The sequence below is a fragment of the Rhinolophus sinicus genome, linkage group LG06 (assembly GCF_036562045.2).
Source record: "Rhinolophus sinicus isolate RSC01 linkage group LG06, ASM3656204v1, whole genome shotgun sequence".
Taxonomy (NCBI): domain Eukaryota; kingdom Metazoa; phylum Chordata; class Mammalia; order Chiroptera; family Rhinolophidae; genus Rhinolophus; species Rhinolophus sinicus.
The window spans coordinates 160,647,320-160,669,524 of record NC_133756.1 but is presented as its reverse complement, the minus strand read 5'-3'; the positions used below and the strand labels follow the sequence as shown (position 1 = coordinate 160,669,524).

The window sequence follows — 22,205 nt, the reverse complement described above, 5'->3', positions numbered from 1 at the left end:
GGCTGGGGTCGAGGGCTCTGGGTCACAGAGGTCTCGTGTCACGTCACCCCGCCCCCAGGCTGACTCCGGCTCGCCGCTGCTCAGGGCCGCGCCTCCAACGGCCTCGCGCGGCTTACGCGTGCGCGTTAGCCTCGTCTCGCGCCTTCCAGGCGGTGGGCGGGGCGGTGGGCCGGCTGGCAGGGTAGGGAGGGTGGGTGGGTGAGTGGATGATGGGGAGAAGGGGAGGGGATGGTCAACTGGTTACGAAGACAAGAGGTAATGGCTACGGAGAAAGGGGTTCCGTTTGGATTTCCACTCTGGGACAAGAGGAAGCGGCGAAGTAAGCCGCACAGGGCGGCGAGGGGGCGCAACAAGGCCCGTCGCCACGGCGCCCAAGGCCAGGCTGGGGTCCGTGGGTCGTTGCAACTGCAGCCAGGAAGCAGAGGGCCACAGATACTGCGGGAAAAAATGTGGATGCCCTGGAACGGGCTCATCGTGATCGGGAAGAGAATAGAGCTCCTGGGTAGAAACACACAAAAGCCTAGAATGTGGGACCCGAAGCTGGAGTCTGAGTACTGGGGACTGGAAGATGTGAAAAAGACGATCTTGAAAGAGACGGCAGGCCTGAGTCAGGGAAGGATGGGTGTGAAGCTACAGCAGAGTGTAGCAAATGCACTACAGGCTTCAGCAGGTTTGGGGAAAGACAACCCAAAGGAAGTGGGAAAGCAAGAATTCAACAAAATTGGGACTGAATCCAAGAGTGAAGGGACTACAACAGGGTCTAGGAGGGGGTCTGGGTTTAAAAAGAGGTCGAGGTTTACTTGGGGGGGAACCAGTGGAGAGGACATGAGATCCAGAGGATATAAACTAGGGCAGAACGAAGAGGAGCTGAGGTCAAGTGGAGAGAAACTGCGATTAAGTGGAGAGACGCTGATCAAAGAGAAGCTGAGTTCAAGTGGAGAGAAGTTGGTTGAAGAGACGCTAAGCAGAGAGAAGCTGAGTTTAAATGGAGAGAAGCTGAGTTTAAGTGGAGACAAGCTGCAGTCAAGTAGAGAGAAGCTGGTGTTCAGGGAAGAGAAGCTGGGGACTAGTGAAGAAGATTTGAGATCTACTGGAGATGAAATACAGTCAAGTGCAAAGAAGCTTGGACCCAGTAGGCAGAAGCGGGGCACTAGTGGAGAGAAGTTGAAGGGTTCAAAAATGGGGAGCATAAATGAAGAGCAAATTGAAAGAGTGGTAGAAGTTACTGGTAATGAAAGTAATAGAAATGACTGATGCTGAGATGGAAATTCCTTTTGAAAGGATGGAAGGGAATGATGAAAAATTAGAAAGGGCTGAGGAAGTGGTAGAAGATGTCTTGGGTGGAGTGAGTAGTACTGATGAATCTGTTTCTATGGAAGAGAAAGAGGTTACAAATGAAGGTATTGGTGAATGAGGCAAAAGAAGGATTAAACCTAAAGAAGGAAAGAGCAGCAGACAGAGGAAATATTGCAAGTCAAGAGGAGAAATTAGAGCCAAACAGAACATTATTGACCCTAAAGGGGTAAATATGACAGAAGAAAGAGGAGCATCTGAGCCTAAGAGAGTGGGAATGAAGAGCTACTAGGGATGAAGGCGGAGACCAGGACCAAAGGAAACGAAGAAGAGTGATAAAGAGGGAGATGGGAACATTTTGAGGAAAAAGAGATTTGATGATGTGTTGCTAGGTAAAGGAAAATTGGATATTGGTTTCTTGGAGAAGAGCTGTGATGGAGGAGCTTACAGGAAAATGTTTGAGAAATGGATTTAGGATGGGCTAGAAGGATTTAGTTTGCATAGTGAGAAAAATGGAAAATGACAGCAGGATAAAGGCTAGATGAAGGTTGTGGAAGAAGTTGCAGGCTGGGGCGAGCAAAGAAAATTTCTGAAAGGATTCTGAAGGTGAACGAGGGGGTCTGAAGTGACAAAAGCAAGAAAAAAGAAAAGTGAAGGAAAAAAGTAAGAAGCCAAATCCCATAATAGTGACTATGTTTGTTGGGTTTTAAAGTTATTTCCTTCACTATTTCTGTACCCTCCTCTTCCACATAGTCAACTTTACAATCTAATGGGACAGGCCTGTTGGTGGGCCCTCTAGGTCTAGGCCAAGACTATCCTCACTGATCCCTCTAGCCCCCAAATTGTGTCCACAATAATTGCTAGGCTCCACTATTTTAATCACTTCACCATGATTACCATTTCCACAGGTTCCCTTCACCTCCCCATCAAACTTGAATTGCCCCAATTATTTGTATTACTGTTTTCATCTTTGATTTTTAATTCTTCATCTAGTCACATGGACTTTTCCCTTTGTTTCTGTCTTCTTTGGGACTTTCATTTATGTCTTCCACATGCCATCCACTGTCCATTCTAATCCCAGGTAAGAGAGAAGACTCTCTTAGTATCCACTAAGACATCAATGTCATAGTTTGTCTCTTGAATAGGGATATAAGAGGTGGCAAAAAGCAGTCATGGATAGTTAGGCTGAAAGAAATACTTCATCCTTTCTCCTCTCTGTACTTTTTAAAGTCTGTAAACTATGTGAGGAATAGAAACTTCATTATATCATAATACAACACAAGTGTCGTAACACATTTATAATAGCCACATGTTTTTTTAATTGTTAAATTTTCTACATACCTTTTGCTAATTTTCCCTACAGGCTCCAAAAGATCTGTAAATCCTGTGCAATATTTTTGGTCATATAGTCAAACCTAATAGAAAGTATATTAATTTCATTTTTTCCCTGGCAATTTCTTTCTTGGAGTCCTTTGTCCTTTGGGTCTAATGTGGGATGGCTGCGTTCTAGGGTTGCTCCATAGCTGCTTTCCCGAGCTTCTTAACATTTCTCTCTGTCCTTCTGTGTTGGATCTCCTACTGCCTGGATCTTAGATCTTCCTCTTTCTTGTTTTACAGGCTCATTTTGGTCAACAACATCATCTAATAGTTTCCAGAGAGAGTGACCACGAAAGGTAAACTTTTTGACAATTTATCTGTCTGAAAAATATTGATTCTCATAGTTGGTTGATAGTTTAGTTGGGTATGGGATTCTGGGTTGGAAATATTTCTCCCTTAGAATTTTAAAGGCATTGCTGCACTACCTTCTAACTTCTGAGTGTTGTTCTTTATAAGTGCAATTTTATTGTTGTTGTTGTTCTTCAACTACTTCTTCCTCTCTTCCTCCTCCTCCTCCTCCTCCACCACCTCCTCCTCCTCCTCCTCCTCCTCTTCCTTCTTATTCTTACTCTTATTCTTTTATATTCTATGCAAATGACCTGCTTTTCTACCCTATGTAAAGTACGTATTTTCTACCACTCCATGGCTCAGCCTGCACTCTCATCCCACTTTCTGGGGTTCTATTACAGGATATTGGAGCCTGAATTATAGCTCTACCTATTTTTCTACTTTCTCCCTCTCTGAACAATTTCACTTTATCTTCTTATCATTTCTATTGAATCTTGTATTTTAACGCTCTTGTTCACTGATTGTGTACACACACACACACACACACACACACAGAAGGTGCCAAAAAATGTATACACATTTTAGGAAAGGGAAAAACTGTATTAAAATTGTAATACTCTATATATACCTATAACAAAAGGTGAATACAAGTCATGTGTATAAATTTTTTTGGCACTATTGTGTGTGTGTGTGTGTGTGTATATATACACACACACACAAGATAATTAAGTTTGTGAACTTGTTGCAATGATGTTGCTAACCTTTCTTGATATCAGAGAGATTATTCATTATGAATTTGTGCCAACTGGACAAATAGTTAACCAAGTTTACTCTTTGCAAGTGCTGAAAAGGCTGCATGAAAAAGTTAAACGACCTGAACTTTTCACCAATAATTCATGGCTCTTGCATCACGACAATGCACCAGCTCACACAGCACTGTCTGTGAGGGAGTTTTTCGCCAGTAAACAAATAACTGTATTGGAACCCCCTCCATACTCACCTGATCTGGCCCCCAAAGGCTTCTTTCTTCACCTGGAGATAAAGGAAATATTGAAAGGAAGACATTTTGATGACATTCAGGACATCAAGGGTAATACAATGACAGCCCTGATGGCCATTCCAGAAAAAGAGTTCCAAAATTGCTTTGAAGGGTGGACTAGGCGCTGGCGTCGGTGCGTAGCTTCCCAAGGGGAGTGCTGCGAAGGTGACCATAGTGATATTCAGCAGTGAGGTATGTAGTACTTTTTCTAGGATGAGTTTGCGAACTTAGTTGTCAGAACTCATAAATATATATGTATATAATTTATATATATAATTTTCTGTTTTTGTTTCATGGACATGTTCTCTTTGCTCTCCAAGGAATTTTCCTGTTTTTAAGTTTTCTTCGGCTTTTCACATGGTTTCATCTGAATTCCTCCCCCACTTTTCTGGTGTGTGTGTGTGTTGTTGTTGTTGGAGGTTTTCCTCAAATGCTGGATCTTTGACAGTCTATTGTATTTAAGAATAAGACACTAAAGTAGAGCAAATTGGAGACTATGTGCACAGATGGAGCTTGCAAATTGATGGTTTTCATTCTAAGGTGACTGGAGCAAGCAGGTTTTTTAATGGTACCTACCCTCAAAAGTCAGAATCTGTAGATCACATTGCTGGGACTGGTTTCTCCAGGGAAGAATTCTCCAGTGTCTTATCTGGGGAATATTTGCATGGCCACCACTGTTGAGGTTCTGGCAGCAGGGCAGCGGGTATAGGGTTGTGGATCCAACATTTAGCATGCATATTTTCACTCAGTCCTTCTGTTTTTAGCTCAGTGCTCACCACTATCTGCAGCTGTGCCTCATGTCCCTGAGTCAATGTTTCGTGGATTCGATTTCCCCAGAGCATAAACCCTCTGGTGTCCTACAGGGGGTTGTTGCCAGGCTAAAAAGGGTTGGAGAGGGGATTTATGAGTTTAATTGCTTTATATACAGACTTCTAAACGATTTCCCTGTTTTCGATTCCATGCCTTTCTCCTCCACCTGGAGGTGCCTGGTCCCTCCAAGTCCTGAACTTTTGGGGGGATGAGTAGAGTGAACTATTACTCTTGTTTATATTCTCCTCTTTGAACACTTAAGTTCCAGCTCCCTGCACCCTGCTAACTTAATTCCCACTCCATCTCTAAAAGTTTGTTGACCTCTCTGATCCACTGTTGTCTGCTTGCCTGTCCTCTTTGTCCTCATGGCTTTTTACCATATTTATTCATTTATTTTCATCTGGTGGGGTTTAGAGATAAGCATATGTGTGTGTTCAATCTTCCATGTTTGATAAAAAGTCTCCTCTGTTACATTTTGATTGTTCTTAATTGAATTATCAAAGAGTAACCCTAATTTTCATCTTTAGGGTAACTTGCTATTTTCTTTATGAATTTTCCTGTGTGAAAGTGGCAAATAAAGAACAAATAAATTGTACTCCTGTTCTACTACAACAGTATACAACCAATTCTACTAAATCACTTACTATACATCTTTAAAGAAAAACCACAAAATCTCTCTTCAACCCACATTTCTCTCTATGTACTGTCTTATTTTTTTTGCTCCCTGTAGTAGGCACAAAAGTGGCCCCCCAAAGGTATATTCATTTCCTAATCCCAGGAACCTGTGAATATTACCTTATATGGCAAAAAAATGTGATGAAATTAAAGATCTTGCGAGGAAGAGCTTATTCTGGAATAGGGTGCGTCCTAAATGCCATCACAAATGTCCTTATATGAGGGAGAGAGAAGGAGATCGAACACACAGAAGAGGAGGAGACAGTGTGACCCCAGAAGCAGAGACTGGAGTGATGCAGTCACAAGTCTAGGAATGCTGATAGCTAGCCACCAGAAGTTGGAAGGGCAAATAATGGATTCTTCCATAGAGCCTCTGTAGGGAGTCTGGCCTCTGCCAATACCTTATTTTGGACTTCCGGCCTTCATAACTGTGAAGGAATAAATTTCTGTTCTTTTTCTTTTTTTAAGGAGGGTGCAGCTCACAGTGGCCCATGCAGGGATCAAACTGGTGACCTTGGTGTTATCAGCACCACGCTCTAACCAACTGAGCTAACCGGCCACCCTAAATATCTGTTCTTTTAAGCCACATAGTTGATGGTAATCTGTTACAGCAACCTTAGGAAACTAATATCTTCCTTTTATAGCAGAATTCCTCTAAAAAGTTGTCATGCTTACTTTTCCTAAAAATTTTCTTCTATTCCTTTTTATCCAACTTTTTTTTGCTGTACTTTATATATATATTAAATGTAGAATTAGATATAATTATTGACATTCAATATTACTCTACATCACCTTCAAGTGTACAGCACAGTGGTCAGGCATCTATACAATCTATGAAGTGATTTCTCCGATAAGTCCAGTACCCATCTGGTACCCTATATAGTCTTTACAACATTATTGATTATATTCCCCATACTGTATTTCACATCCCCGTGACTATTTTATGACTATCAATTTATACTTTCTTATCCCTTCACCTTCTCTCCCATCCCACAACCCCCCTCCCATCTAGCAACCATCAGTTTTTTTCTCTGTATCTCTGAGTCTATTTCTATTTCATTTGCTCGTTTAGTCTATTCTTTAGATTCCACATGAAGTGAAATCATATGGTATTTGTCTTTCTCAGTCTGACTTATTTCACTAAGCATAATATTCTCTAGGTCCATCCATGTTGTTGCTTTATCCAACTTCTTACATTGGACATTTTAATATACACAGAAAAGTTGAAAGATTAGAGCAATGAACAATGAAATAGTCTCTACCTATTATAGATTCAACAGTTGATAACAGTTTGCTCTGTTTGCTTTATCTCTGTATACTTCAGCATATATCTCCTAAGAATAAAGGTATTCTCCTACATATCCATAACACCTAAGTACATTTTTTTAGTTTTATATATTTTTAAATTTCAATTTAATAAAATAAAGAATAATTCTCTTAAATCATCTAATGGTCAATCTATAGTCAAATGTCCTTCCTTGTCCCAAAAATATCTTTTATAACTTGTTGTCCTTGGCCCAGGATACAATCAGGGCTCATATGTTGAATATAATTGTAACTGCTTTTAACCTACATTAATTTTCCTTCTTATTTCGTTTTTAACAACTTGACTCTTTAAAGAATTTTAGGCTGGTGTTCTGATAGAAGTCCAACATTCTGGATTTATCTGACTGTGTCCAGATGGTGTCATTAGTCCGTTCTTCTCTCTGCTGTAGGTCTTGTACACTGGAAGTTGGGGCTAAGGGCTCTTTTTCTGTAGCACTCATCACTCTCTGACTCAGAGTCTTCCTTCTGTAGTTGTTCATTATCTGTCTCCCCTCCACTAGAATATAAGCTCAATGTGTGTGCTGGGTTACCTGTTCTAGTCCACTGTCTAACCAACACATAGTAAGCACTCAGCATGTATTCGTGGAATGAAACAATCCATTACATTCAGTGATTTTACCTGTCTCAATACTATTTAACATCTATTGAGGAATTGCTATGCCTTAGAATATCACATGCTTTGAAGCCTCAAATGCCTAAAAATGCCTTTATTCCATTCTTGAGTTTTGTCTAGGTATAGAATTTTCCCTCAGCAGTTTGAAGGCATGCCCTTTGTTTTCTCCCTTCAAGCGTGGCCATAGAGAGTCCAGATCTGTTTTTACGCTTGAGCCATTGTACATGACCAGATGTTCCGTGTATGTGGCCCATTTCCTTTTCCTTGTCTCCATATTTCTGCTTATTTATTGATCAGAAGTTTATAGCTTGCTCATTCTCTGAGAACTCTGATCTTGTGGTTAGACAATAAAATAGAGATATTGGATACGGGCCAGAGTTGTAAAGATAAGCTACAGAAGGCTCAAGTCGAGCAGTAGGATCTTTTTCACAAATGATGATAGCTAACTAACATTTACTGAATTCTTGCAATGATCAGAATAATTTCATAGGTACCATGAACAAGCACTTTACATGTTCTCTATCATTTAATCTTCCCAACAAGTCTTTGAGATAGGAACTATAACTCTGTCAACTCTACGAACTAGAAACTTCCAGGACCAGGCCCTGAGCCCAGGCAGCCTGACCCCAGAGCCATACTGGAAACCACTCTGCTCGATGGCCTCTTCTGTTCTTACTAGACAAGCCCCATGACTCGGTTTTCTTGCCTGCCAAAGCAAGGTCTCCGATTCTGCCTGGAGGTTAGGCCATGAGTCTGTGCAACAAACCTTCCATTCACTCAGTGAATGCTTGTTGGATGAACGCTTCAATGGCAAGTGTTTTAAGACCATAAATGCCAAAAAACAATGATGTTTATTTTCTTTCCCAGATCTCTGCCTTCCCAAGGTCATCCACTCCTTAGCCTCCTCTGGTGATTTTCTGAGCACCGAGAAATCATTGCCTCTCTTGGAAGAGGCCTGCACAGCCATGAGGTCGAGATGGACAGTTTGCAGTTGTGTGGGTCTCTCAGATTGCACTGCACAGTATATAAATTATGAACCAAATCATCGGACTTCCCCTTTGACTGGATTACCCTTTCTCCTGGGATATCAGATGCATTCCACTGAGACTACAGAAAGAAAAAGTGAAGATCAAGATGCCGTGACAGATGGCAACCAACTTGTAAGTGCAGATATTTTCAATCATCTAGGTAGCTAGAACTTTGTATTTATAATAGCTCTTTTTACTAAAATTAACCAAAATCACACATTTCAGGGAATCGGGGCTCCTGAGTGATTTTATGTATTTTTGTTATCCTATTCTTTCTTTGCGTATTCCCAAAGGGCCCTGTTTCTTGCAACAGGATGTATTAAAAGTGACATGTTGGCTTTTGTTCAAATGCCTTCTTGGTCCTTGCTACCTATCTGTGTTCCTTTCAGCTGGGTCCTTTGCTCCCCATTTGGCCAGACCCTGCCAGCCTGCCTGGGGTCCCTGCCCTCCTCCACCAGTACCCAAGTTTGCCTCTCTCGACAACAAGCTGGTCCAGTTTAATGCCAGGCTGCGCTTGGGCATTTAATTTCATGTCAAGCCCAGGCCTCCATTGATGGCTAAATACTCTTCTTGAACTTCAGGTAATACAGTATAAGATAAAAACAACGTGTTTTGCTTTCTTTTTTGTTTCCCTTCATGCTGTGGGAATTGAGAAAAACTAAATACCTAACCATGCTTGAGTGCTCACAGGGAGGAGGGTTACATACTGGTTGTGGGGGACAAAGGTGAATGGTTATAGTTGCTGAAACCTGCACCAATTAAAATGAAATATCAATCATACCATGAAAAATGGCAAAAGTAGTGGCAGCTATACAAATCAAGCTGTGATTTTTTTTTCTGTTTACTTTGTTTTGTAATTAATAATTGGCTTGAATTTTGAGCTGTGTACTTTGGGCATTTTATAAGGAAGCTTTTGGAGAAAATACATGTCTGTGTTTTTGTGTGTGGACCATAGCCTATACAGCTTAGAATTCTTTGTAGAAATTCAGTTTCAGAACATTTTTTAAAGTTTTATGATTGATTAAAGGTTGAAAACCTGTAGCTGTACCATTAAGTTAAAATATAAGGCACAGGATGGCAAACAGGTATTTGTCCATATTAAATATTTTGTTACATTTAAAATGTAACCGTCTCCCTTGCCAGTGATCAGATTGGACATCATGGATTTTATGCTGGTGTGAATTTGTTTGCAATTTATAAATTGCACTTAGAGACACAGGTTCAAACAGGTGCAAGAAATAGAGCTGATACCAGAGCTTCAGGAGTTTGACTCCTCATCTGGATTCCTGGGACACCAGACAGTTTTCCATCATGCTTGGCCCCCAATTTAGGAACTAGAGGAAGGTGGCTGCTGCCTCTGGGCATAAATTTCTGAGGCCACTGGGCACTATTCCGGGATGGCCACTGGGTCTCAGAGGTTCCCTGTCCATCTCGCAAGGGTCATCATTCTGTCAGACTGCACTGACCTAACTCTCAAGAGGCCTTTCCCCTGGGAGCTAGAATTAATTGCAGCTCAATGTGGTCTCGGAGCCATTTTTACTCAGAATCCACCAGACTTACAAGGCCACACTCTCCTGCTCCTTGGACTCTGACCCCCTCCCAGCACATTCTCCTTCCTCCTTCCTCTCCTCCTCAGAGTCCCCACCCCCGATGTGAACACCTAGGGTGGGACCCGGATGTGTATTATGGCCAATTCTGTCCGTGTCTGTGTCACTCAGAATCCACTGTTTCTTATTGATATCATACTGACCAATGCCTAATACTATGGGGTTGCCCCATGCTGAGAGCCAGGGGTACAACAGACAGGTGCCCTGCCCTTGGGGACAAGAGGAACACTCATTTGTGAACAAGGTAGCACTTTGTTACAGTACATTAATAACTGGTATTTTATCTCTGTCACATTATAATTCCATTTTTGTGGTGTGGCCTAAAGAACCTAAGTCTCTCCAAAAGATCCAGCCAAGTACATGGTAAAATTCTACTACTTATTCATTCATTTAACAAATATTTAATAAGCACCGATTATTTGCCAGGCACTATTCCAAATATCAGGAGTAGAACAGGGAACAAACTGACAAATCTCCCTGATCTCTTGGAGCTTATGCTATCGTGGAAGGAGACAGAAAAATGGCATCAATATGTAATAGGAGCTAAGAATTCTGAAGAAAAGCCAAGCAGGGTAAGGAAGAAAGAGTGACAGAGGTGTGTGTGTGTGTGTGTGTGTGTGTGTGCACGCGTGCTCTTTTAGATGGTTGTTGGGGAAAGCCTTTTTAATGAGGTAACTGTGGAAGCAGTGCCCAGAGGAGATGAGGGAGAAGCAGCAGCTGTTGGAGGATGTCCGTTCCAGGCGGGGCAGCAGGACAGAGCCTCTGAGTGGGGAGTGATCCCGGCCTACTTGAGAAATAGGAAGTCACTAACTAAACATCTGCGCTCCTCATTCTCCTCGTCTGCAAGTCCATGGCTTGTTGGGAGGAACAAATGAAATCATTCATGTGGAAATATGTATGGAAACCATCACGCAAGGCTAGAAGTTATTCTCTTTATGTTGACTTCATCAAGTATTTGTAGAGTATCTAAATCATCATGGACCATAATGATTATATTACAATTCTGCCCTTTCATTTTCTCTCTGATTGAGGTGAAATTCACAGAACATATAATTAACCATTTGAAAGTGTACAATCCAGTAGCCTTTAGTGTATTCACACTGTTGTGCAACCACGACCGCTCTCTCATTTCAAAACTTTTTCATCACCCTACACTTTCATTTTTAATATTAGTTTGTTACCGCTCTTCAAAAAGGATTTTCCCCTCCATATCTGACTTTGCCCTTTCTGTTTCTGGCCGGCCTTCACCAAGAAAGGAGAAGCGTATGGTTCCTCCATGTGTTTATTCAACAGATAACTATTGAGTGTTTACCGAGGCAGTAGCCACCTTGCTAGGTAGGTATGGGGGATACAGCGGTGACAGAGGACACACAGGTCCCTGCTTTAGGGGACTCATAATCTAGTGGGGGGTTTAGACGCTGAACATATCATTACCAGAAAATTGATTTAAATTATGATAAAATACTTGTAAGCAAAACCACTTTGAAAATTACATTTAAAACGCTTGTGACATTATTAAAGCAGCTCCTAGAAGTGAGAAGCCACTGGCTTTTACAGCTTCGAATACCATGACTACATATAGTTTTATAATTGTGCTCTTAGTTCAGGGACACAGGAGAGAAAGCTCACCTCTGGAAAGTGACCTGGATTGTGTTAGGGCGGAAAGTAGGACGGCAGGCAAAGAGAAAAACGGTACTTCATTTATTTCCTTCTAGTAACAACCCTTTGAGGTATGCAAGGACAGATGTTGTTACCATCGCTCCCATTGGAAGATGTGGAAACTGAGACTTAGAAGGTCGTGCCTTGTTTAAAGTCCCCTTGACGGGGCTTCTATCTAGTATTTCTCTTTAGCCATCTGTCTAGTAAAGCTGAAAAGCATTTTTTCCAGTAGGGGGCAGTGGCGCACCTGGTTGGAAGAAGACCCGCATGCACGCGCTGGCTTGGTCCACAGCCACCCTGCCCACAGGATGTGCTCCCAGCTTCCCAGGAGAGGGCACTGCTAGGCTGGCCTCAGAGTCACCTCGCGGGACCTCCCCAGACCTGTCCGCCTGCCCTCTCCCTTCCCCCTCCCCCCCACTGAGACTCATGACCCAGCAAGCTCTCAGCTCCCTCCAGCCTTTTTGTACACGCTAATGTGCACATCTGTGTTTTCCTAGATGATTGTGTCTTAATCACACTGTGAAATAACAAATCCGGGCTAGTAACCCAAGTCACCTCAAGTGATGAGCTAGTGGTCACCAAAACATAGGTACAGCCCCGGGACAGGGAGCCACAAAAGCTGCTAGCGTCCCCCTGGAGGCCACATACTGCCACCGTGGCACCACCGCTGCACGTCCCTCATGCAGGCGCAATCGTCAGGTTTCTTTAGACAGGATGACCTGGCAGCATTTCCACCCCACCCACAGCTAGTTTCGCTTTCCTAATGTTGTTAAAAAGTGCCTTCTAACTGAAGTAGGGTGGTTGAACAGGTTCCAGCATTTTACTTAATTTTTTTTATATGATCATTTGTTTCAGATTTCTTCCTTCTAGTGAGTTTCCTTCCTTTTTGTCTCAGGCACATGCCCAGAGCTGTCCTCTTTGGCAGTTGTCCAAAGTCCAGGTTCTAATAGCTTCTGGACTATGGTTTAATTTTAACCAGAAATTCTTCTTTTGGAATAATTGCTTTTTAATCTGGAAAGAGCCAGTTTGATACAGAGCAGTAACACCTGCCTGAATCAGTAGACAAAGTTGTATCCGTTTACTGCCGACATATTCTTTTTAAAAGGGGAGACTGATTTGGTGGAGGAAATGAAAATGAAAATTGTGGATAGGTTCGTTTGGAGGACTGTTTGAACATCTGTTTTAATCAATGTAATAGATTCTGGGCGTCTGAGGAGAGAGGGCTGGGGAGAGAATTGAGAGATGGAATGACTGAGAGAACCTCGAGGCCACCATGGGGCATTCGTTTTCTGGAACAATCTCAATTTCTGAAACAGAGGACACACTGCCGCTTTGCCAGGTCACGCATCAGACTGCCACCAATTCTCAGTTCTGACGATGGGGTCACTGGCGAGGCCTGTCGGCATGACAGGAGATATTTCCCTAGGACTGACCTTACCAGGCAGGGAAGCAGAGCTGGCATTCCCCAGAGCTCCCTGCGCCAGTTAGTATTTCTGATTCCTCTTTCCTTACAATACAAGTCCTTTGGTGATCATTACGTGCTTGTATTTGTAGGACTTTTGTCGTGCAGGAGACCCTGCTCACTGTGCCATTTGTCATGCGGGGCATCCGGCAGGGTCTCTGCTCCCACTCCCCACATAAGAACTCAGCATATGGTGAGGTCAGACAGGAACACCCACGGAGCCATAGATGGGGGAGTCATACCACTATATTCTCGCTGGCGGCATCTGCCTCTCTTCAATCCACTCTTTCTAGCTCAGCCACCATTTTCTTGCTGGGCCCCCATTTTCCTTCTCTCTCTTCTCCTGCTAGCGTAGCCACAGCAGTTATATTAGTGGCCAATGGCTCACTGGTTACAGCTGACGGCCAACTAGCCACAGCTGATGGCCATCCCATCACAGTTGATGGCCATTTACTACCTGAGCCAGCACCTGTCTATGTGAGGCCGAGAGCCTGGAAACTGCTTTCTGGGGCTCTGCCCCCACAACTTTAAAGAATTTTTGATGCAGCAAGACAGAAATTAGTTATTTACTTGTTTGCAGTTTAGGTGGCAAACCTCTTCTTTGGTAATAAAACAAAAATCAAAGATGAAAAGCAAATGGCACGTACAATGGAGACCAACTCTAGGAAAAATGATTTTTGCCCGTCCCCCTGAGGCAAACAAATTTGGGAAGACTTACTTGCTTTGTAGAAATAGTCTTCACTTTACCAGAGAGTCATCCTTGGGCTTATTTAAATATGAAACCCTTCTGGAACACTTAAGTAGGAGAGAAAAAAACGGAGGCCAACTATCAAAAGCTGTTACCACTGCAAGATGAGTCTTAAATGAAAATAAAGGGTCTGATTACCCGGTGAGTCAGAAAGGGCTGAGGCTTCTATTTAGAAAAATCTGACCTCGTGAGGAATCTCTTAAGGGCAGGTGCATAAAGCCAGGTGTAGCCATGCTGGCCTGATTAGTCCCAGAAAAGCTTCCACAGGCAGAGACTGTCTTTCACAGCTCCTCACTGCTGGGGTTCCTTCTTCAAAAACCCTCAGTGAGTGTCAAATCGACACATTTAAGGGTGAGATTTGATATGTGTAGGAAGAACGGTCTCTCCACGCATGACCTAACCTGGCATCCACTCAGAAACCAGTGCTTCTCCCTTTTCTTGCCTCTGCACGAGTACTAAAGAAGAAGAGAGAAAGCAAAAGTTTCACATGCCCAGAGCAAAACATGCTACAGAGATGAGTTTTTGAGAAAAGAAAGCAAGCCGACCTAATCTGAGGGTTTGATCACCACTAAGAATGTGTTTCTGTTTCATCACTCAGTTTCTGGCTCAGCCTTCCAGCTGAGACCTGTGCGGCAGCCTCTCAGGCAGCGCCTTCATTTCTCAGGCCTTCTCCTTGCCCGCCGGGCACTGTTCCTCATTCGGACCCGGCTGCTACATCCCGGGACACCCCTCCTTCCTGAGTCCTCCCTCTGTACCTGCCAAAGGCAGAGAGGGATTGGGGCAGCACTCTCAGGGTGATGCTCGGCTTCCCGAAGGGCACTAGCACCCCCAGAAGTGATCCGTATTTGGTGCTGTCTCTGAGGAGCCCTCGGAGGTAGCTGCTTGGGCACGGATTCAGCTTGGAGGGAGATAACACAGCTCATTGCTGCCTACGTGGTAGAGCTCGGTCAGCCCGGGGGAGGGCGGGTCTGTGTCTCCTACTGGCTTGGGCGGGCGGGAGAGTGGCGTAGGGAACTTCTGCTCCATGAATGCTTAGGGTGTTATGATGGTTTTTCCAAGACTCCTTTATCTTTTTACCCCATCCATCAGTTTACAGAGGATTAGGATTTCTCTTTTGTCTTGGTTATATCCTCAGAAGTACAGGGAAACCCATGAGAATGAGAGTCTGCAAAACAAAAGCTCACGTACTAGGAGGCGCAGGCTATTGCGGCAAAAGCCAGAGTCTGGGCGATGAGGGTGGCTGTGGACGAAGGAGGCCACCTGGGGTGTGAGGAGAACAGTGCTGTGTTATCATCAGTGAGAACTTCCCTCTACATACTCTCATCTTGGAAAGAAAGGAATGGAACCAAGGGCTTATGTCGGAGTATCTGTAGTTGCCCTAGTTATAAGGTTGTCTGTCTGACTGTCTGTTTAATAGGTAGTTGTTCCATGGTGTAGCACAGCAAGGTCACACATAGCCCTGCATATTCACAAGGCTGGCCTGGAGCTCTGGAAAAAGTGGTGACAAAGCATTCAGCACTAGGCTTGTTCTATCTTAGTCTCCAGGCTGGCCTGGATCAGAAAGAGTAAAGTATTGAAGTGGCATCCCAAATATTAGTCCTAAAGGACAAACAGACTGGAAAGGGAAAGCACCCTTAGATCCAGCTAGGATGGCGAAGCCCCAGATGAATGATGTCACCCACGTGTGGCTCACGGGAGCCCCTGTGGCTGTTTTGAATCTGTAGTCGTATGTAGGACAATATTGCTGACAGCGTGGCTTCCTGCGATGGCCTTACCCTGTCAGCAAGACACTGTGTACATTATTTGTTTGCCAAATTGTGGTGCGTTGTGTACAATATATTTTAAGTTCAATTAAATTAATGTTTAGAAATACTGTAGCTAGAAAAGGCTAGAAAAGCACTCTAGCAAACAATGATTACTGAGATTAGAATGCTTTGAACTTGAGCAGGAGAGAACCTGGTGAATTTGTAGGAATTAACCAGGACATGTACCCATCTCTCAGGAGGCGTGCGTAGCTTCCTGCAGGGCACCAGCAGCGTGTCAGAGGTATTTCAGGTAGCAGACTAAAGAGGGCAGGAAAGAGATAAAACATAAGAAAACATCTTTGCATACCAAGAATTGTAATCTCGCTCTGCAAAACACTGGGGGCTGAATTGTTTTGGTCAGTTACCTTGGCAGAGGATAAACTATGAGTCAGAAATGCTCAGAGTCGCCTCTGGAGGAAGTGTTCCTGGATGAATACCCACTAGCAGCCTCTTTGATTTCAAAGGTAAAATAGTTGAACCCTAGACCTCACTGTAAGATGTGAAGAGTCACTCCAAATTTATAAGCTCATTAAACTCATCTTTTTGACTGTCTACACGTCTGGCTTTAGGGAAAACACGCAGAATGCTTCCAGCCACGCCTCCTCAAACCACTTAGCTGACAGTTTTTTCTTCTAATTACTCTAGTGAGCGTCTCTGTTATTTACAAAGTTTGGGTAAGGCAGGGCAGGGGGGATTTGTGCCTTGGTGTCCTATCAAGAGGGGTCAAATTCAGCCTCTCTTTTGGAATGGCCCTGGGGCCAGGGTCAGGGTTTTTGAGTTTGTGCTTCTTCATTGACTTTCTGGTTGAATGGTGGCTAAGCCACCTAAAGTCTCCCCCTCCCCATTCGCTTCTGTTGTGATGAAATGAGAAGACTTCTGCCCTTTCCTTCTTTCTTCCCTTCCTTGGCTTGGGTAAGATCAGTGAGATCATGGTCATAAAGTACTTTGAATGCCTTTAGGAAGAGTGCGCCCTGGCTGGCTATTACACTGGGAGCGGTTCACAAATCCCCACAGTCCAAGACTTTCAGCTGCTCCCCTGGGGAGGCTCCTGAGAGGAAGAAGGAGATGCTATGGAGGCAGCCCCGTGGCACTGTTGGTCAGACTTGCTCGTTCCTGACCTGGGCATTCACACTCTTATCTCCCGAAGGGGGATAAATGATATCCAGCCACTTGTGTGTCCTCATCATGCGAGCTGTCAGTCATCTCCAGCGTGACTTGCTGGGCTGCATAGTTCCTGCCCCTGTTCCAGGAACTAATAAGAGGTAGAATGAAAAGATTGTTTCCTCTGATGCACGTTTACAAGATGTTGTCCAAGAGGAGGCAGCAGGGAAGTGATGAACCCCGCTCCCTGGTGCATCGAGGCAGCAGAATTCTGACAGGAGGGCAGAGGGAAACTCCACTTCCCGGAGACCTTGCTCAGGACAGCCAGTCAGGTGGCCAGGGGTCAGGGAACATCCGGGTGACCATGGGCCGTGTAAGCTAGATATTGTGCTTTGTAGGCTGCTGATGGTGTGACATGCAGTGTGGCCGAGGGACAGCTGTGGCTCGGGCAGGCGACCCTTTCCACACCAGCTTTTCTTGGGTGACGGCTCATCACTCAGCCTGTGCTACTCGGGTTTGTCAAACTTCGCCCTGAAGCACCTTCCGTAGGGGGTGGTAAAGGAGTTGGATTTCTTAGGAGAAAAATATTAGGCCTCTGCCCCAGAGGACATCACTATGCCCTTAAGGGTTAGTCACCCTCAAGAGAGCCTCAAGGACAAAGGAATCTTCTAGAGACAATGTGGGGAGGGGGGGAGTTTGCTGAAGGAAACTCTGGAGTGAGCCCAGAGTCCAGTGGGAGCTCATTAAATCCTTGTTGAGAGGAGCCTGGCAGTTGTTTGAGTGAGGAAAGGGACACAGAGCAGAAGCCGAGAGAGACTGTGAAGATGGAGTGGAGGCCATAGAACATGACAGGAGGAGAAGGTCAATTATGCTGATTAATTAGACTAAGTACAAGGGAGTGTCACACTCATTTGGTTGCCAAAAGGTATTCTTGGCAGAAAAAAGTTATGAACTCCTGCACCGGGGATGGACGAAGGCTTGGTAACCAACATGTTGAAAAGCAGAGAGACAGCAACCCTCGCAACTATAAATGGATCATTTCTGCGGTTCTGCCATCAAAATTTGCCCACATGATGTCAAATGACTCTTAATGTTTGTGTGCGCACGTTTGTGCTATTGGGTTGTCTCCTGAGCAATCCTGAGTTTTAAGAATGTGTCGCTGAAGTCAACAACCAACAATTCCAGGAGCCCAGGTTCCACCCAGGACTTACTCAGGGAATCTGAGGCCCTTCCTCCTGCCACTCACCGTGTGGCACTCCTGTCATCGTTCTGCCTGGGCACTCCCCCTTCCTCCCGGAGAGCTGGGGTTTTGCCGGTCGTGCGCGCACACGTATGTGTGTGTGTGTGTGTGTGTGTGTGTGTGTGTAGTGGGGCTGCAAGGGAGGAGAGAAAGTCTCCTCTGTGATGAGCATGGTCAGTCAGTTGAAGGCTTTGCGCTATGTCAAGGTGAAGCAATAGTGACACCAAGTGCCAAGAGCAGGAGCTAGCTGTGGCATCAGCTGTTTTCTCTCCTCAAATTATAGGAGCAGAGAGAAAGGCTTTGTTCTGGTCCGTAGTGTTCTCCTCAAGAGAGGGTGACGAGAGCCTCAGAGCTGGCCTGACTTCCGTGTTGCACTCTGCTCGTTTGGCCAATGGATTGGCTCTCCGGGACTTAGATGCAGAACTGGGTCTTTGGATAGATTTGTAAAATAAAAAGCAAGGTGAACTGTCTTGTTGGCTAGAACATGATGCAGAGACCCAAACTGCTATTTCTACCCTAAACTGGTCCTACAACTTCCGCTGGAGGAGGGACTGTACCCTCTTTTCTGGTGAGAGAGCTCTCAGGTTACCAAGGTAGGTGGTGGGTCACCTTTGTATGCAGAAAACAACCTGGTTTCCTTTGTTCAAAAAAACATTGACCCACTTCTCTATGGGTCTCCTGGCTCAGGGTCCCTATGGCTAGAAATCTACCCTGTGAAGCCATGAGCGGAGAACTAAGAGGCATAGTCCTGCGGCATGGCCCCCCCGAGAGGGACTGAGCACTTTGAGGGGCAGAGAATTCCGTGGGCTGCTTGGAGATCACCCCTGGTACAGGCTAGACCTACAACAGTTATAGCGCCCCCTCAGACATCTGCCCAGAGGAAGAATATGGCCAAGTTGGTATCTGCCCTCCAGCCAATCCTTGTTTTCAGCTTGGAGCCTACTTGGTTTCTTCCTTCATGGAAGATAAAGAGGGAAGAGATTTGTTTGTCCAGGTGCCACCACTCCAATGACACAGAGTATTTTCAGGGCGTAGTGTCAGATCCGGTCCCCCCTGATGTCTATATTCCTGCTCTGGGTGTGCTGTAAACAGCAGGTTGATTCAAAGCTGAGAGGTGTTGGGAAACCCCTTGGGCAGAAGATTTCGAAATGAGATTCAGATCAGAAAAAACATAGTGGGGTGAGGTCCTAAGGAATGAAGGAGACAGAAAAAGCTCCTGTTCTGGTACTGGGCTGGATAGCGGAGATTAACAGAAGAGTCTAGAAGAGCCTAGAATGGGAAGGAGGCAGCTGAGCTGAGCACACGGCTTCTCTCCCCTCTGCCCACGAAGACCAGGAGGCGCTGCATCTCTGTTCACCAGGCGAAACCACCCCTGGAGTGCCCTCAGTCCAGGACATGTCAGCACCAGCACCGTGTAGCTCAATCAGGCCTCCCGCAGGAGAGGGAGGGGCTGGCGGCCAGGGGAGTAGGGTTGGCAGGAGAATTAGGAGAAAAACAGTGACAAAAAGATTTGATAAGACTTGTTGGGTAATTGAGGAAGGGACTAGTGAGGAAACGAGGAATAAAGCCCCGGATGCTAAAGCTCAGGTGGCCCTAGCAGGAAGGGGCCGTCCCAGTTGCTGACCAGCGCCATCCTGCCGTCTGCCCCGCCTCCTCTGTACTCTAGCTCAGGTCACCCAGGCATCGGGGGCTCTGAGTGGCAGGTGCCTGTGACATGAAGAGCCCAGAGGAAGGTACTGGATGGATCTAGAACCAGAGAGTGGGCATGAGGAGAAGGAGAGGGAAACTGAGAAACAAGGAGAAGAAGAGCAATTAAAATGATCCATGGAAGAAAAGGAGGTAACGATAAGGGAAGGTGGGAGGGACAGCCTAGAAAGTGCAAAAAAGGAAAAAGAGTGGAAATGGTGTGTCTCCTCTGATGGACGGATGGACTTGGAGTTGTGAAGTCAAGAATGAGTCTCCACCATGGTCAGTACTTAGAAAGCTTGTCGCATGATCAATAAATCCCTTTCATCTAGAGGGATGAAGACTCTTTGAGGACGTTTGAAGTCATCCTGCGTGGAAACTGTGAGTGGTACTGTAAGAAGCAGCGAACTGGTGATGAATGAGAGGGGCTCGTGATTCATGAGCGTGCCTACCACCTCCACCCAGAAGCCATGACTTCCCCCATCTCGTGCAGGGTGGGGACCCATCTAACCAGAACCACCACCCGGCCTCTCCCAGTCTCCTTAGATGACAAGCTCTGGCATCCTTGGTCCACCCAACTCAACCCCCAAGCATTTTGCCAAAACATCAGTAGACAAATATAGGTGAAACGGGTCACAGACCTCTGCATTTCGTACCATTTTCTCCTCCTTCCCAGAGCCCAGTACGTGACTAACCAGGGGTTGGTCATCACGGGCTGTATATTCTTTCCTCAAAGAGTAGTCACAAAGTCCCCAAACACCTTTCTCTGAGCTCAGAGTAAGTCTATCTTGCTTTATTTTTATACTCTATTACCATGGGCCAGGAAATCCAAGACTGCCTGAGCTGCATGGGGAAAACTTCCCCGATCTCCAGCACGTCCAGAATTCTCATCAGCCAGTACAAACTTGGCTGCAGTAGCTGGCCACCTTTCTTGCTAAGGTTGAACCAGAGATGAATGTTATTAACTACAACATCTAACATTTGTTTAGGGCTTTAGACCTTGCAAAGCAAATATTTATCTTATTTGATTCTCACAATAATTCTGTGTTACAGTTACTTCCCATGTATAGACACTGTTTCAGGAAGATAAGCATTTTCCTTAGTGTTAACTGGTAGACCTAAGAGTCACACACGTCCTCTGACTCTCAGTCCTCTGTGCCTTCTATGCAAGGTCATGGGCTCCCTGTAGATTTCAGAGTAACATCAGGGTTGGGGTTCCTGGATCTCTCTCCTGACCCGTCTCTGCACCCCAGGTGACCTCAGACCTCAGCCGTCCCTCACCCCACTTCTATGATCAAGTAGTAGAAGAATCTTCACTTCTTGGTGAGGAGAGTATACGTAAAGCGTGTGATTCTTACGTTTCCTCTGCCAAGGACTTTCAAAGTCACCAAGGTTTATTTCCATTCCAAAAGCAATATGGGATCATTGTAGAAAAAGTACAAAATAGAGACAAACAAACTCAAGAAAATAAAAGTCATAATTCCACCATTGAGTAAGAAGTTTTGTGAACACTGTGATATTTAGTCTTCTGTAACCTTTATGATGTATACGTGGACTTGCTTGTGTTACAAAAATAAAAAATGTGCCCACCCATAACAATGTTTTAGGACTTGCTTTTATGCTTAATATATTGTAAACATTTTTTTGTTAGTAAATGTTTTTATGATAACATATTTAATGGATACATAAGATTTCCTTAGAATTTTTAATGGTACTCTAGAGTTAAACATTTAGATTGTTCCTATTTTTTCATTATTATAATGCTTTATGATAGACTTCTATCTAGATCCGATTTTAATTTTCACTTCTTTGATTATGAATGTTGAATTTTTTTATGTGATTTGTATCTGAAGCTCTTTCATGAGTAGCTCATCTTATTTGCCAGTTTTTAATGGTGTGTATTTTTTTTCTTATTGATTTTTGAGAACTCTTTAGGCTAACATTTTTAAGGCTAAACATAATTAAGGCTAACATTTTAGTTTTTGATGTCAAAAACTCATGTTGACATCACATTTGAATGCACTATTTTGAATTTGGGTTCACACTGATTTTCCCCTCCTCTCCCACCCAGACTGCAGATGCTTTCTCTTTTTCCTCTACTTCCTCTTTAAAAATCCCCCCCAAACAAAGCAGAATTTATAGAGGGCTCTTCCTTCAGTGCTCACGCCCAGAAGCACCCTGGCCTCCTGAGGGAAGCCAGGGTCCTCCAGTCCTGCCCAGCTGGGCACCAAGCCCGTAAGGGCGGCTCCCATCCCTCCTGCCCGACCTCCAGAACCTCATCTCCTCCCCCCCTTATTCCAGCTGTTGCCTGGGGCCTCAAGGTGCATCCCCAGAGGATCCTGCATAATGTTTCAGAAAGTCCTGACATGAACGTCTCGGAATCCTGGGACCATGGTGGAAAAGAGTATCAGGGGTGTTAGTGTTAGAGGGGAATTGTCTTGCTGGGGA

At 44.6% G+C, this 22,205-nt stretch overlaps 1 protein-coding gene across 7 annotated transcripts in view; it reads left to right on the top strand.

The window, feature by feature from the left end:
* Positions 1-220: 220 nt before the first annotated feature.
* The window catches only part of LOC109450424 (uncharacterized), a 37,455-nt gene continuing 15,470 nt past the window's right edge, over positions 221-22,205 (top strand). For 5 of the 7 annotated variants that reach the window (XM_019737730.2, XM_019737726.2, XM_019737728.2 and 2 more), the window contains exons 1-3: positions 221-1,956; positions 2,911-2,966; positions 8,289-8,581. In XM_019737730.2, coding sequence (XP_019593289.2) covers positions 229-1,254 — 1,026 coding nt within the window. In that variant the 5' untranslated portion in view covers positions 221-228 and the 3' untranslated portion in view covers positions 1,255-1,956; positions 2,911-2,966; positions 8,289-8,581. The other 2 variants (XM_019737732.2, XM_074336704.1) reach the window with 2 other exon arrangements.